We start from the raw sequence: 15760 nt of genomic DNA on the forward strand, positions 1-15760 counted from the left end.
CGGCCGTTCGGCTTTAACAACTAGTGTGGAACGAAATGGTAATATAAACTTATCTAACTTTCTGCAAGACACGGTCAAAGTTCCGCAGCCTTCACTATTCTTGTTCCAACAGCTTCACCTCTGTAGCCATGGCACCCGCAAGAGTTGATGAGCTTTTCACGCCGGCCACTAACAGCCAGCCCCCCGTCAGCATCAAATCCCAAGATGGGGAGGGCCGCTTGATGCACCGCTCCTTGGTCCAACACCCGTCGATGGTTGAATCAGCCAGCGGGGTATACCTCTACCTGGCCAGCGGCCAAAAGATCATTGATGCCTGCGGCGGTGCTGCTGTTGCCCTGCTGGGCCACGGTAACGAGGAAGTCATCCAAGCCATCGCCGATCAGGCCCGGAAAGTGAGCTACGTCCACACTCAGGCATACACCACCGAGCCCGCCGAGGAACTGGCCAACCTCCTTCTCGACGGCAGACCCCACGGTCTGGAGAAGGCGTTCTTCGTCAGCAGCGGAAGCGAGGCTATCGAGTCGGCCTTGAAACTGGCTCGTCAGTACCACTATGAAAGGGGGCAACCCCAGAGACTGCACGTCGTCAGCAGACGACAGGCATACCACGGCAATACCATTGCGGCTATGTCCGTCTCCACTGTCGCGGCGAGAAAGGTCCCCTACCAGGGCTTCAGCTACCCTCACGTCTCCCACGTTTCGCCCGCATACGCGTACCAGTACCAACGCAACGACGAGACCGAAGACGAGTACACGGCTAGACTCCTTTCAGAAGTGGAAGCGGAGTTTCAGAGCATCGGCCCCGGAAACGTGATTGCCTTCGTCGCAGAGACCGTGGTCGGTGCCACCGCGGGATGCGTGGCGCCCCCCACCGGCTATCTCGCTGGCGTTCGTCGGATTTGCGACGAACACGGGGCCCTTCTCGTCCTCGACGAGATCATGTGCGGCACAGGACGCACCGGGACGTTTTTCGCCTTTGAGCAAGAGGGTGTCGTCCCCGACATCGTCACCGTCGCCAAGGGGCTGGGAGGCGGCTACAGCCCCATGGCCGGCGTTTTGATCCACGAAAGGGTGGTCGCCGCTCTTCGACAGGGCTCCAACTCTTTCAGTCACGGACACACATACCAGGCCCATCCTGTGGCCTGTGCCGCCGCCTTGGCGGTCCAGAAAATTTTGAGGCGGGATCACCTTGTAGCCCGCTGCGCTCGGCTGGGCAAGCAGCTCGAGGCCGTGCTACGGAATGAGTTGATGAACTGCCGATCGGTTGGTGATATCAGGGGTAGAGGACTATTTTGGGGAGTGGAGTTTGTTAAGGATCGGGAGACCAAAGAAACCTTCGATCCCAAAACCCGGTTTGGGCTCCGTGTCCAAGAACGAGCCTTTGAGAAGGGCGTGGCTCTGTACCCTGGCGCTGGCACAGTAGACGGCTCAAGGGGTGATCATGTGTTACTTGCACCGCCGTTCATAATCACAGACGAGCAACTCAGGGAGGTCTGCAGAGTCCTCCGAGAAGCAGTTGAAGAGATTGAGGCGGAAACGATGTGAGAGGTGCAGCGTCATGGAACGATACGAAATGGGCTCAAGCTCAGAAAAGTGCACCACAGTCGCCATTGCAGAGGAGCAGGCATTAAGTCTGTTCTTGATTTCGCGTTGTCTAGATATCTAAGTGAATGGATAGTTGCGGCATATTGTCACGCGAAAATGACGCCGTTAAGTGCGGGCAATGATTAACGTCGTAATATGCTCACAAGTGAAATTTATATACCCGCGCCAGGCGCCGTCGACCCGCCCGATATTGTCCTCAAACGAGGCCATCCCGAACGAACCTCTCGTGGCACAACGATAATCTATAGCGCCCCTGTGTTGATCGAAGAACACCCAGTCTTGCCGATTCGCAATCAAGTTAGAGCAAACAGCTCTGAAGTATTAACATCTTCTAGCATCGACCACCAATTGGGCCAGAGACCCTGGTCATCTATGGCCCCCGTAGCGTCTATCAAAGTGTGGGCGTTCAGGCCGATGCTGTTGTTTCGCTGCTTCTCGGTTGGGAAACCTCCTTCTGCGGCGCCGATTGAGCTTCTCTCAACATTGTTGATCTCCTCTAGATGCTCCGCTGACCTATCCACGACCCGGAACTCATGCACGGACTGGTGAAGGACGCTGAAGTCGAACCGAGATCGGCCACGATACCTCTGAACGTCCGAAGTCGCCCTTTGGTACATCAGAGAGCCGTTCTGGATAGTTTTCAGCTGCCGCGTGTTAGTCCCGCCGTGGCATCCGGACGCTGCCAGAGGTTTTGTTGGATGCTCACCCAACCGTCGCCGAGGTCCCAGACCTCTCGAAACTTTTTGAGATATTCAATGCTCGAGTCCATCAGCTCCTCGGCTCTTGTACCATAACCGCAAGTGATACGTGGGAATCTGAAGCCGTAAAGATTGATGTAGCATGAAGTGAAAGCGCAAAAGCCCGCAAAGGGCGTCATGACTGCCACGCCGCATTCCGAAGCCTCTTGGAGGATGCTCGCAAGATTTGCAGCTCCTTCGAACAGTTCTTTGGCGCTCTGCTCCCACCAACCCGGAGGAGCTTCAGCCTCCAGGGTGGGTGGGTCAATCGGCCCCTGAGGGGTCATGTCTAGAGTCGGTAAAAAAGGGAAGTACTCTCTCTGAAGCATTATGATGCTGTCAGGTCTCAACAGTCAGTTCTGGGCCTGGCTCTTGAGTCAGAGCACGACTCACCTTTGATAATAGAGCAGGTTGAGATAAACAAACGATTCCCCGTATCCTAGAGTTGCATGCGCCGCAACACTATTGTCGGGATAGTGCAACCGACGGTGCTGTTTCAACCTCCAATCTTCAAGTCTGCGGCGCCAGCACGCCACTGGAGATGTTGGCACCCAAGGACAGTTCTCTGGCAGACACATCCCCGGCGCTCTGCGCCCTTCATTGAAGACGAAGGCCATTATGTCGGAGTAAATGTCGAAACCGTCCGCCATGATACCAAAGCTTTGGTCAAGATCGAGGTAAACAAACGTATCTGCCCCATTTGAGGCCGAGCCTTCGCCAGGTTGCTCAGACTGCGCTGAAGTTCCTGCTCCAAGGGCAAATTCCGTGGAGGTAGGTGGCCGCGGGACATTGAGCTTGGCCATTTCTGCTTTCGGTAGTACGCGCGGATTATACGTACCAGAACTGACCATGCAGTCCATTATGAAGCACGCCCAGAATGTCCTTGCTTCAATGGCGGGAGCGAGGCTGTTTGGCTCGTTACGGTGAGAGATCTCGAGAGGGAAAGGCGCAACTCTTGAACTGTGAAGCAGCTGCATCATACGGATCGCGATACCTGCATGCATCATGTCAGAAAGAAGGTATCTTGCGGGTCGGTATTCTTACCACAATGCATCCAGGCTTTGTGAAAGTCGCGTGTGCCCCATTCGTACAGCGTCAGTATGAGCAGTGCCTGTATGACCGTTACATCTGGCGGCTGCAGTATGCATGCTGCCAAGACGCCGCACGCATAAGAGGCATACCGTTCGCTGTCATGCACGAGCCGCGTTCGCAGTCGATCCGAGTCTGGTTTTTGGGTTTTGGTCATTGCAAGTACGGTTGCCAGCAATGCTTTACATTCCCTCGGACAGGTTGATCTGAAAGATTGCATGAATGAGGATGGGTGGATGACACGGAGTTCCGGGAATTTGCGCCAGAAAGCCTCCAGTGCGATGAATACTACGTCTTTGGGAATCTGTTCGAGATGCCTGTCCATTTCCTCCCGGCCATCTCGAAAACCCACCCCCGAGGGGGACGCTGGACCCCGAGATTCGGGTGCGGAGATCAGACGCCGCTGGGGGTCGGCATCGTGATCGTGCGGTATTGACGGCGCCTCCTCCGTCGCTCTCCGTGCCTGTTTAGCCGCTCGTCTAGTAGACGCGACCTGCGGCCTAGTCAACGCGCAGTCGAATCTTCCCGACTTTTCGCATTTGTTGCATGGCGGAGTTCCGCTATTGACGCATTTGACCTTGCTCCGCCTGCCGAGTACTCGGGGTATTAAGCGGTGCTGATCTCGGAGCGGACGATCGCCGGGGCGGGGACCGAGGCTGGGACGACTTACCGGCAAGATTCGCACGAAAGACTGGACCTCATTCTTTTTCCCGATGTAACAAAATTTGTCTCGGCTCTGGTGAACGAACCGACAGAACGGGAATGAAGTTTTCGGCTTACGGTTTTCGGCTTGGTCACTGTGGGGCTTGGCTCGATGGATCCATATCAGTCTCATTAAAGAATCCAGTATCCGAGTCTCTCCGATGCAGAGTAACTATCAGGCTACTCTCTGAGCGAGTGGAATTAGAATTTTGTAGCCTTCAAGAAGGATTTCGGCGTGCCTGTGAGCGTCCGACGCTCAAAGGATGGTGATTTCTTACTTGACCGCTAGAGCGCCGAACCAACGACAAGTTCGAGTTACTATGCACGAGCTTGAGTCATTGACTACCCACTGTAGATTTGATCTTAGCATATTGGTGTCCTCTGCTATTGAGGAAGGTCGAACATTGTCAATGGTATCAACACTGGGAACCGTGACGAACGGACAATAAAATATGGCTCAAAATCTCCATCTTCCAGTAATGAGAACATCACAATCGTGGCTTGACGCAATTCGACACGCATACGTCCAGCCCAGTACTCTCTGTCCAACGCTTTTAAGTCGTCCCTCTGTCAACGTAACGGTTGCACTGAACAGTTTCAGAGTGAGGTGTGGATACTAGATGGGGCTCCTACTGCTATGCACATCACTGTGCCGCGCAGGTATAAAGATATATCATGAGTTAATTACTCAGGAGCTATAGAAGTCTATCCTTAAAGCATAACCAAGTCTACCCTATATATAAATCTTAGCTCCTGTTAGTATACTATAGACTAATCCATATATATCAGTCCTCTGTTACAGAAAACCCTTAGTATATTAGTTCTAGCGTGGAGCGCTTATTGGATACCAGTTCCTCTTATTGCCACGTGATCTATACCATAGTTCTTCTGTTCCGGGGAGTCATCTGCATGACCTTTTCCTTTACAGACTGTATCACGATTGTGCTGCCGGCGCTTCCAAAGTCTGGTGGGGCTGGCGGTGGCTATAGTTTGTTGGGTTGTAACATCAACATCATGGCAGGTTACTTTCTTCTTTGCTTTGGGTATTGGCATCAATTAATCCGTCTCGTCAACGCTTATAGAACCTAGATACTGGGCCATGACTCCTCTGCTTCCAGTATTGTCTTCCGCCCCAGATGTCCTTAGCCCTTCCACGCTCCCATTCACAACTTCCAGTCCTGGAAGCGGTTACGCCCGAAAGGCACGAGCACCTTTCTTGCCACCTGGGCAGATAATTAGCTTCTGTCAAATGGAGCCTAGTTAGGGTTCGATTTCTTACCAGCTTTGTTACCAGTAGCAGCAGCAGCAGCACCACCACCACCACCACCTGCACCACCTCCGCTGCCTGCCTGTTGCACAACAACGCAGTTGCCGAATCCACCAGCCGTTTTGAAGGACGCAAGGCACAGGTCTCCTGAAGCTCCACCGCTGCACTTGGTACCAGCAGGGAGCGAGGCGGTCACCTCCTCGGTGCCCGTGCTTGCTGGGGCCTGTGGTTGATTCTGTTAGAAGACTGCCACAAACCCATCCGTATGCTTCTAGGGGAGAGACTCACGAGCTGGCCGTTGGCTGACACGTCACCATCCACAAAGGTTTTGCCGTCTCCGGCAGCGTTCACCTTCATGGTGACCTGGCGCGAACCGTCCTTGCCACTGGAAATACGAGTTAGTGTTACCCCAACGACGGCCAAGGGCAAAGTATACGGACCCATTGAAGTTCTGGACATTGACTGTGAAGGAGCCCGAGGCATCGGCCTTAACCGCGGTCGAGCTATCAATGGCCGACGCAACGTTCACGCCGTTTCCACATGGTGCGTTGTTGGACGGCCTCTTGACGTCCTTGCGAGCAGCAGTGCCGGAAACCCCCAGGACCGGGTTGATTGCGGCATGGGCGGCAACCTGGACGGCGGAGAGCGCCAGAACAGCACTATAGACGAAGAGCGACTTGAGCATCATGATGCCGAAGGGTGTAAATGAGTCTTTGGGAAAAGACTGTAATAGGTACCACCAGGGTACTAGAAATCAAGAAGAGAATAGAAGAAAGAATGACGGAAAGGCAAGAGAATGAAGAGAATGCGATGGTGCGGTCTTTCTGTGCTTCATCTTGGCGCTGCCTCGAGGCTTTTATCGTGAACAATGGAAGCAACACGATTCAAGGCCCCTGTTACACAACCCGCGAAATCACGGTTACGGAGCAGTTCCCACACGATGCTGGTGTGTCCGTCCACGCAGGGGGCGGCCAGCAGCTCCCTTGGGGCCAACTATAACCGGCTTGCCCTGACCCTTGAGTGTCGGCTACACCTTTCATCTTATTTTTTTTAAGCGAGCCCAGAGCGATCCCGGCAACTCCACGCTATGGAGTGCATTCTCACGTAGATCTAGTGGATTCTGTGGCTGGTTTCGACCTATGCTAGAATGCCGGGGTGATGAGGTGAAACCATGACTGTTGTTACAACTCAGCGGCAGCAGATGACAGCATGCGTCAAAATCGTTCAGGTGGGCGTCGTCTCTGACAGGCCCACAGAAAGTAGATCCCCAAGTTCAGCCTCTGTTTTAGGTATAGTCTTAACCCTTTTTTTCCCCCATGGATTTGTACGGAGTTGCCTCTAGACCCTCAACGCTGAGGATTCCTTGCGTGGGGTGAAACAGGGGTTCCTTGAACGGAGAAACCGCAAATCTGACGTCTTTGGATGCTGCGCCAGGGCGGATCACCAGCAATGCTGGAGTCTCCAAGCCTAAGCCACAGTCAACTGTTCGAATTTTTCCAGACTTAGCAGTTGTCGCAGCATCAAATTCTTGACTGGTTTATACACGGCTATGCGCCTGAGTGAAGTTTTGGGAGAAGAAACGAGAAAGCTCCCGCAGTACGGATACGCCAAGACGAGCAATTCGTTGATCTCTGGTAGAACCCGCAGATCACTGATACAGTCCCATGTCGAATCCACCCACAGGTGTCACCCTGATCCCTCTGGCAACTTGAACCGACGCTAAGTTTCATGATCTGATATAGGCAAAGCTTAATGGGGGTGCTGTACTCTTCACCAAGTGGCTTAGAAGTTAGGATGAAATGTCCTGCTACCTATATGGTAAAGTGCAGCATTAGTCCCAACCGTTTGGGATTCGACCCGTAACCGCCCCACCATCGAGTGAGGTTATTGATACCGTAGCGTTTCATTACGAGTACCGAAATTCACTTCCGTCCGGATCAACTAATCCGCCAGTGCCAGACTGCGAAAGCCATAGGTCAATTATTTCGCTTACCCTTTTTTTCAGACGCCTACATAGTAGGTCAATCCGCTGGTACCGGATTGCTCAAGCGTGAAAATCTTGCCACAATGTGCTTGCTGCAAGTCCAACGTCTCCCATCTCGCATTAACAGTCGCAGGCGGCAATAGCGCATCCGTTATTGCAGCCTGGCAACGCAATGCTGGATTGTTGTTAGCAGTCCAAACTTAATTAATTAGTTTAGGAGGGCGCGTCTACCAAGGCAAATAACGGCAGCAATTCTGGAAGTGGTGGCGGGTTACGGTACTACGGCTGAGAGCAGAGGAAGGCGAGAGAAGAAGAACGATTACGTCACGGAGCAAAGAGTGATCCTCCTACCTACACTATTGCGATCTTTGCAGAGCGACGGTTGATCCGGCTGGCAACTGTATATATAGCTGAGATAAGACTGGGGCTTCTTGGCTGATCGTCATGCCAATCAGGAACGTCTAGCTCGGCGTGTACGGCACTAAGAGCATGTACTTGGCAGATCATATTTCTTCTCGACTTGACTCGTGTGTTGAGACGATGTCCCTGAGCTCGCTTGCCCGTCACCGTCATGTTAGTTTCAGTCATTACGTTCCAGGCTGTTACAGCGTAATAATAACCGAAGGATGGATCTCTCGCAAGGATGATGTGGATGTTTGAACTGCTCGCTTTTCCTTGCCGCCTAGGCTCGCGAACCAAGACATCCACGAACAGACAGGCATCACAATAGCTACCGACGGTAGGTCGGCGTTGAGTTTTGATCAACTCCAGCCCAGAAGATACTCATAAAGATACAATCAGGCATGCAATCGGCGGCTGTTGGGCCGACCCCTCGAGCCTCTCATGCGCAAAAAGAACAGGAAGTTGGATTGTGACACTAATGTCCTGTTCAATCGAAGGGCATTGTTGTGTCATTCAAAGAACTTCCATCGCAAAAAAAAAAAAAAAAGAAGAAGAAGAAAAAAGAAAAAAAACGCCGCCACAATCCCGAGATATCAAACGTCCCCCTCCTGACCCCCTTCCGAGCTCCCGAGCTCCCAGATCGCACACGTCTTTGCTCAAGCAGCTCGGCACGCGCCTACGGGGATACCCAGGAGCCACGTCGCCCCCCAAAACTTGCCCGCGCTCTCCTTGGCACCGACCCGTAGCTCCCTCTCGACCGCGCTCGCCAGCGGCCACCTCCACCCGAAGACGGCCTCGGCGGCGGCCGGGGCCCAGCCGCGGGACCCCCCGATGTCGGCCGGCGTCTGCTGCGTGGTCATCCACGGCGACGATGATGATGACGACGACGACGACGACGACGACGACCCCTCTCCATCCCGCCCCGTCGGCGGCGGTGGGTAGGCGCGCGACAGCCGCGCGACCTGCGACGCCGTGGCCGGGGCCGTCGCGGGTGCGGGTGCGGCGCGGGCGACGGCCCAGTACAGCCTGCTGAACGCCTCGACACCCCGGAACAGCGCCTCGTCGAACGCGTCCGGGTCCCCGCTTGCGCGGCGGAGGAACTGGAGGTACACCTGCGTGAGGCGGAGCGCGTCGTTGGCGCGGCAGTCGCGCAGCTGGGGAGTGTCGGCCGTCCAGAGCGCCGTGGCGTGGTACGGGTGGCCGGGCTCGCGGGCGTTGCCGAGGTCGCCGAGCTTCCACCGCCCCGGGTCGCTCTCGGAGCCGACGAAGACGTTGTCGAGCTTGACGTCGTCGTGGCAGAGGTTGTGAGCCGCGTGCAGGTCCTCGAGGGCCGCGAGGAGGGACTCGAAGGACGGCCGGAACGCGCGGTCGAGCTCGCGGTGCGAGGTCGGGCCGCCACCGCCGCCGCCAGCTCCGGAGGCGCGCAGCTTCTTGGCCAGGTTCTTGAGGGTGCCCGACTTGAGGAACGGCGTGACGAGATGCCACTTTGGTGACAGGAGCGGGTCTGCGGCGGCTAGGAAGTAGTCCTTGACGGGGACGAACATTTCTTTGTTCGGACCGTTGCCGGGCGGCGGTGAGCTGCCCTCGTGTCCTCCCACCACCAGACTGGCCGGTATCTCTGTCGGCCACCTTCTCGGCGGCCCGCCCGTGTTCAGCATGCAGTTGCGGAACGGGCTCGACTCCTCGTCGTAGACCTTGATGACGGTGTTGTTGAACGTGAACGTCTCCCCTTCGCGGCCCTTTCCGAGCCTCTTCCAGTGCCGCCTGTTGTCGAGCAAGGCGCGGCGCTCCGTGTTCGTCACGTCCGCGTTGGACTCCCACCCCGTGCCAGTAAGGACCGCTGTATCGTGCTCCGACAGGTTGCCGAACACGGTCGGCAGGTACTTGAGGCGCATGGCCTCTCGATATCGAAAATGCAGCTCGAGGACGTGGTACATGACGATGATGGACGCAACGGCGAGGATCCGAAGAGTCAGCCGGGCGGCGAACGACTTCAGCCCCCTCCGGCGAGCCCCCACGGGGCTCCAGTTCCGATCTTTCATCGTCGTGTACGAGCCAGGATATGCTGAATGGCGAATTGCGGTAACTTGCGTATGAGAAAACACTCCCCCAATCCTCCCGGAGCAGAGGAGCGGGAACCCCCTCTCATCTAATAAAGACAACCTGCCAAGGAGGCCAGATGCCGTCAGAAGTACGCGACCCCATCTTTGGAGGTATGAACCGAACTCACGAGATGAGCAGGCAGAGAGGGGACAACTTAGTTGACTGGAAGGGCAAGCTACGCGACAACGTCTAATGTGGTGACACACCGCCAGACGCGGAGGGGGGGGGGAGGGGACACGTCGTCCAGCCATCCCCGTCATAACCTCCCACCCACTCAAAGCAGGCTTGGCTTGTGACAGTATATAGGACCCGTCTTCTTGGCCGCTGAAACGGGCTCATGAGATGGGCTGGGCCGACGTTCTTCGTCGTCATGTTGGCGCCCACAAACAGGGTGGGAGAGCCAAGGGTAGCCAGCCATGGCAAACATGCGCCCCAAGCTCGGCCACACCATTCCCTTCCCTCCATTTGGTTCTCACATCTCTTGATGGATGGGGCTCACGGCGTGAGATCCGTTGCACCACTCCATGCGAAGCCGATCCGGAGGCCGGCCAAGAGGGTGTGTGTATGTGTATGTGTGTATGTGTATGTGTGTGTGTGTATGTGTGTATGTGTGTGCGTGCGCGTGATTGAGACCAATCAGCGCGTCATGCGCGACTCCTTTTCTTTGCCCCCCCAATGCTGCTTTCGGAACTGAAAAAAAGAAGTCAGCTTGGGACGCCAGGAGATGGCGCCGGCGAACATACGATTCAATCCTGAGACCCTGCCAAGATCCAAGGCACCCGAAACCTCGGGATGACCTCCAGTCGCTCCTCTCGCGGGCGATTTTGGAGGACCAATGAAATGTGGTGGAAGGGGTGGAAGTCAGATTAAGGTCCATCTTGTGGTGTGTGAGCGGGGGAGTCCTCCCTCCAAACTCCTCGCAAACTCGGCGTCTGCCGACGTGCCCCGGTGGACTTTTTTGTCTTTCCGCATCGGACGTGTGTGCTGGACCTTTTTTTTCCCCTTCCCAGCCACAGTGCTCAGATGGCCTCCCAACGGCAACGATTTCCTCTCTGGCTCCCCCTTCTCCCTCCCTCCCTCTTCGTTCGGCTGAGTTCGCTCGCTCGTCCGCAGGAGGGTAGCCACCGCCAGGGCCGCATATTTTCCGAATGCGGTAACCTCCGGAGTCTCTTGGGGGGTGCGGGTGATACACCGTTGATCAATGCTGAGTTGAAGAGAACGAAAAGCCCCATCATCGACTTCGTTCTGTGCGACTCGTGAATTGGTGAAATCAGAAGAAGTGAAACCAGCCCCCTCGCGTCTGCATCTATTCTACCCACAGACAACCAAAGCCGCACACACACACACACGGCGCCACGCCAAGAAACCCAAACGATCGGCTGCGGCGCGGATTGAATCCAGGCCTGTTTGAACTGCCCTATGCAAAGAGCCCCAAGCTCCGAGTCGCCCGCCGTCCGATGTGGCAAAGTCCCAACGTCGCGGGACCGGCTGAAGCTTTTCTTTCTTTCTTTTTTTTCCCTTCTTTTTTCTGCCCAAAGCTTATACGGTCTTCTCGTCACCCTCTCCCCCGTGTACTCTGTAGAAACAGATAGAACCGGGTAGTCCGGATCAACAGTCTGAACCAACCTAGCGAAGCCCTTTTTGGTGTCCAATGTTTCCGCGCCCCCTTTCCTTCCCGTGCGTTCTGGGATGCGGAAATAGGGGGGGGGGGGGGGTTCCTCCTCCCCTCCTCCGCCGAGATGTCCAAGTTGAGAACTCAATGCCACAGGCGTCAGAGCAGCTGGCGTTGACTTTGTACGGGATGGGGGTTAATGTCGTAGAGCCTGGTTGCTCTTGTCGACTTCCACACGGCGAGAATTTGAACGACATGCAACGTAGTCCGTCATGGCCGGGCTTTGGTTGCTCGTCGGTGTCCACCGCTCGAGGCACTGTTGAAAGCTCGTGGAGTCGCTTTGTCGTGATTCGAAGGGAAGGGAATGGTGAGAAGAGGACCACGGAGTGGCCCGACCTCTCTTCTGAGCGTGGCTGCGCCTTTGCCGTGGTATGTATGATGAACAATAAATTGATCAAAAAGTCGGCTCAGTTCTTGTCCTGACCACCGTCTCTCAATACCCCAAGCCTCGCCCAGCACGCGTTTCCACGATGCCCCATGACGCCCTCGAAGGTCTCGGCGAAGGTATACCAGCGCGGCGGCGTCTGAAGCAACAAGAGAACACAGCAGGCGGTGTTGCATAACGGGGCAGCCAGGTCTTTGGTGGGTCATGCCCGTGGGAACGATGAGATGAGCAAAAGCACTCTATGATGGAAAGATGAGCGAGCAACCCCCCCCTAATGGGTACGAGGCCAAAGAAGGCGTATTTACTCCTTGGGCATGTGTCAATCACCGGTCCAAAGGTCTTTGTCAGTCAACTTGGGCGCAGGAGCGGGTAAAGTCAATCAAAGACCTGGGCCCAAGCGCGAGCACAGCGTCATGGTCGTATCATTTCAGCGAGCCTCGACATCGTATAGTCTTACAAAACTTTTGGAACATTCAACTCGTGGAGTCTATATATGTACATTCTCTTGACAAGCTGAGGCAACCCAACAACTCCCTGATAGGTTGATCTTTTTTTTGAATACCGAATTAGGCCCCCAGGTTAACTTTGGAATGCGGAAAATGCTGAAATAGATCGAAAGCACTTTTTGAGGATTTTTGTTGTTTTTCGTATTGTTGCCCCAGAGGACCGGCGTTCTTCAGGATGAAACCCGCCCGTCGCCCGTTCAAACACTGGTCCCAATGCAAAAAGGGAAGATTTTTGTCGAAGCTGGATCTCGATTGTGGCCGACAAGACCCAACAAAGCTGGTGGTATAAGATGAGAGAGAGCAAGATGCATGGACGCCTCCGAGTTCGAAAAAAAAAAAGATGAGATTAACAAGAAAGAGATGGGCGTGATCAGTTTAGCCGTGGAGGCCACACGTTCTCTCGCGCATCAGCTCGCGGCGCTTCTTGTCCTTTTCTGTTTGGGGGGGTCAGCTTATGATCTGGTTAGGGAGGGCAATTCACGGCAATACTAACCTCCATCCCATGTCAGGAACTCGTGGAGGGCTGATCCAGACGGCACCATGGGCAGAACGGGCACCTTCTTGTCGGTGACGACCTCGAGAAGGGCAGGGCCGTCGGTGTTGATGAGCCACTTGAGAGCGTCAACGACCTCATCGGGCTTGATCACTCTGCGGTGCTGGACACCCATGGCATCGGCCAGCTTCATGAAGTCGGGGTTCTGCTGGTGGGTGTGGGCGTAGCGGTCCTCGTAGAAGAGGTTCTGCCATTGCGTGACCATGCCCTGTTCCTCGTTGTTCAGGACAATAACCTTGACGCCGATGTTGAACTGGGCGGCGGTGGAAAGCTCGGTGAGGGTCATGTTGAAGGAGGCGTCGCCGTCGATGTCGATGACGAGAGCGTCGGGCTTGGCGACCTTGGCGCCGATGGCGGCGGGCAGGCCGTATCCCATGGTACCCAGGCCACCAGAGGTGATCATGGTTCTAGGGTGTCTCCAGCGGAAGTGCTGGGCAGTCCACATCTGATGCTGGCCGACACCGGTGGAGATGATGGTCGTCTCCTTGCGGTCGGCGGTCAGATTGCTGAGCTCCTCGATAAGAGTCTGGGGCTTGATCAAGCCGGAGCGCTCAGCCTTCTCGTAGTCGGACATGGGCCACTTGGCCTTCCACCCCCTAATCTTGTCGAACCACTCCTTGCGGTCGTCCATCGACTTGGGCTCCAGGAAGGGCATGAGGATGCGGAGATTGGTGGCGACGTCACCCTCGACGGCCTCGGTGGCCTGGACGACCTTGTTGATGTTCTTGGGCATGATCTCAAAGTGGACGATGCCACCACGGCCCTCAGCGGCGGCAGCCTTGGCGCCGGGGGCAAACTTGGCGACGTTGAGGGTGACACGGTCGTCGAAGCGGGCACCGAGGGCGATGATGAGATCGGCCTGCTGGATGGCCATGTTGGCGTAGGCGGAGCCGTGCATGCCGAGCATGTGAAGGGACTTCTCGTCGAGCTCGTCGAAGGAGCCCAGGCCGTGCAGGGTGGTGGTGACGGGGATGGACATCTTCTCAGCAAGCTCCTTGAGGATCTCGGGGCCGCCTTCGGACTGGGAGATACCCTGGCCAGCGTAGATGATGGGCTTCTTCGCAATGTTGACGAGGTCGGCGACGCGCTTGATGGACTGCTCGAGCTGCTTCTGGAGCAGAGCCATGGCGGCTCTCGAGGCGGCGCTGGGCAGAGAGGGGAGGTCGGTCTCGGTGGGAATGGCGCGTCTCAGGACACCGGCAGTGACGTCCTTGGGCAGGTCGACGAGGACGGGCCCGGGGCGGCCGCTGGTGGCGATCTCGAAAGCCTCGTTGATGCGGCGGGGAAGCTCGGCGATGTTCTTCACCATGACGTTCCACTTGGTGCAAGCGCGAGAGATACCGGTGACGTCGGCCTCCTGGAAGGCGTCGCTGCCAATGGCAGAGGTGACGACCTGACCGCAGAAGACAACCATAGGGGTACCGTCGGAGAGGGCGTCCTGCATCGGGGTGATGACGTTGGTCGCGCCGGGGCCGGAGGTGACGAGGACGACACCGCACTTGCCCGAGGCGCGGGCGTAACCCTCAGCCATGTGGCCGGCACCCTGCTCGTGCTTGGGCAGGATGAAGTCGAAGTGTTTTGAGTTGTAGATGGCGTCAAAGACGGGGAGAATGGCTCCTCCGGGGTATCCAACTATAAGTCACGGTCAGCCATGTCTCTCTCTGTCTCTCGTCAAATAAAGAAAGAAAAAGGCATTGCTTATGGTGGAGGGAGGAGGGAGGGAGGGAGGGAGGGGAGGCGCAATAATTAGGGGCCACCAACAAATGTGCTTAACGTTGTGTCTCAACATCATCTCGTGGAAGATCTCGCCTCCAGTCTTGCCAATGAAGCTGTATACTGGTAAGCATTTCCGCGCGCTTACAGTCGGACGATGACGTCGGGCACGGCTGCGAGGGCTACATACGACTCGTCCATCTCGGGGCCACGGGAGGCGACAAGAGGCTGGACATGGCTACGGTCCTTGGCGGCATTGAAGGCGGGTGCGGGCTTGCTTCGAACCTCACTAGAGTTGGGAAGCACTCTTGTTAGTCAAACCGTCGCATGAGTCACCTTGTGGTATCCCTCCCCCCCCCCAACCAGAGACGGCTGGGAAGGCTGCACAAACGGACGGGAGAAAGAGCAGAGCAGGCAGCGAGCTTACGGAGCGGGCGAGGTGGCAGAGGTAGCCTGATGCCTCACGCCGGAAGGACCTCTCTTCGCGGCCTGGACGGCAGCAACGGCGGACGAGGTGGTGAGGGCGCGGGGAGCGCTCGGCGTCGAGATGGCCTTGAGGGCGCGGGTGGCGTGGCGGCTTCGGAGCATCATGATGGGCGGAGAGTGGGGAGGAAAGAGAAGAAGTCACTCGGCGTGATGCCTCGTCGAGATCCTTGGGGTAAAGAAACAAAGGCGGCTCGTCGAATTGGACGATCGCAGGGGGGGGTGAAGAAGGTTGCAGAAGTCGAGGGTCGTCGATGGGGGGGGGAAGGGAAGAATGGAAGGAGGAGAGAAGCAGTCACAAGGTTTGACTGCGAGCAAATTGGGCAGATCGCAAAATCAAATTCAAGATTCGGACGGGGGGCGCACCAATGCACACAAACATGGGTAGACTAGTGACTACCTACAATACTCTCTCGCACACGCCGGCAGCGGTAGCTCGAGGAGTCAGAGCGGCAGGGGGGGAGGGGATGGGGACAATTGGGTTGCCGGGGTGCCTCCGGTAAAGGACCCTTTCAACTTTTCAATGACGGTTTAGGCCTGGACGGTATGCAAACTTAGGT

General features: G+C 56.1%; 6 protein-coding genes across 6 annotated transcripts; 1 reads left to right on the top strand and 5 right to left on the bottom strand.

The window, feature by feature from the left end:
- Positions 1 to 128: 128 nt before the first annotated feature.
- LY79DRAFT_518430 (aminotransferase class-III) lies at positions 129 to 1544 on the top strand (the record flags this gene model as incomplete). The annotated part of the gene is made up of 1 exon (XM_060555032.1): positions 129 to 1544. One exon carries the CDS (start codon positions 129 to 131, stop codon positions 1542 to 1544), a length of 1416 nt encoding a protein of 471 aa, XP_060412683.1.
- A 127-nt stretch (positions 1545 to 1671) lies between these two features.
- Positions 1672 to 4158, bottom strand: LY79DRAFT_634763 (fungal-specific transcription factor domain-containing protein). The gene is made up of 5 exons (XM_060562240.1): positions 4101 to 4158; positions 3386 to 4017; positions 2735 to 3335; positions 2311 to 2677; positions 1672 to 2248 (listed from the first exon to the last, which is right to left on the bottom strand). The coding sequence occupies exons 1-5, from the start codon at positions 4130 to 4132 to the stop codon at positions 1898 to 1900; spliced, it is 1983 nt and encodes a 660-aa protein (XP_060412684.1). The 5' UTR covers positions 4133 to 4158; the 3' UTR covers positions 1672 to 1897.
- A 970-nt stretch (positions 4159 to 5128) lies between these two features.
- On the bottom strand, positions 5129 to 6206 carry LY79DRAFT_650745 (uncharacterized protein). The gene is made up of 4 exons (XM_060562543.1): positions 5840 to 6206; positions 5688 to 5784; positions 5412 to 5622; positions 5129 to 5355 (listed from the first exon to the last, which is right to left on the bottom strand). The coding sequence occupies exons 1-4, from the start codon at positions 6085 to 6087 to the stop codon at positions 5321 to 5323; spliced, it is 591 nt and encodes a 196-aa protein (XP_060412685.1). The 5' UTR covers positions 6088 to 6206; the 3' UTR covers positions 5129 to 5320.
- A 2235-nt stretch (positions 6207 to 8441) lies between these two features.
- Positions 8442 to 9827, bottom strand: LY79DRAFT_634770 (uncharacterized protein; the record flags this gene model as incomplete). Its single annotated transcript, XM_060562241.1, has 1 exon — positions 8442 to 9827. One exon carries the CDS (start codon positions 9825 to 9827, stop codon positions 8442 to 8444), a length of 1386 nt encoding a protein of 461 aa, XP_060412686.1.
- A 47-nt stretch (positions 9828 to 9874) lies between these two features.
- LY79DRAFT_558048 (uncharacterized protein) lies at positions 9875 to 10508 on the bottom strand. The gene has a single exon (XM_060558154.1). The coding sequence runs from the start codon at positions 10351 to 10353 to the stop codon at positions 10078 to 10080; it is 276 nt and encodes a 91-aa protein (XP_060412687.1). The 5' UTR covers positions 10354 to 10508; the 3' UTR covers positions 9875 to 10077.
- Positions 10509 to 12826: 2318 nt separating this feature from the next.
- LY79DRAFT_580898 (acetolactate synthase) lies at positions 12827 to 15308 on the bottom strand (the record flags this gene model as incomplete). Its single annotated transcript, XM_060560149.1, has 5 exons — positions 12827 to 12885; positions 12945 to 14636; positions 14766 to 14833; positions 14866 to 15024; positions 15145 to 15308. 5 exons carry the CDS (start codon positions 15306 to 15308, stop codon positions 12827 to 12829), a joined length of 2142 nt encoding a protein of 713 aa, XP_060412688.1.
- Between the last annotated feature and the right edge of the window lie 452 nt (positions 15309 to 15760).

The sequence above is a fragment of the Colletotrichum navitas genome, assembly GCF_030913465.1.
Source record: "Colletotrichum navitas strain CBS 125086 chromosome Unknown LY79scaffold_42, whole genome shotgun sequence".
In the NCBI taxonomy this organism is placed as follows: Eukaryota; Fungi; Ascomycota; class Sordariomycetes; order Glomerellales; family Glomerellaceae; genus Colletotrichum; species Colletotrichum navitas.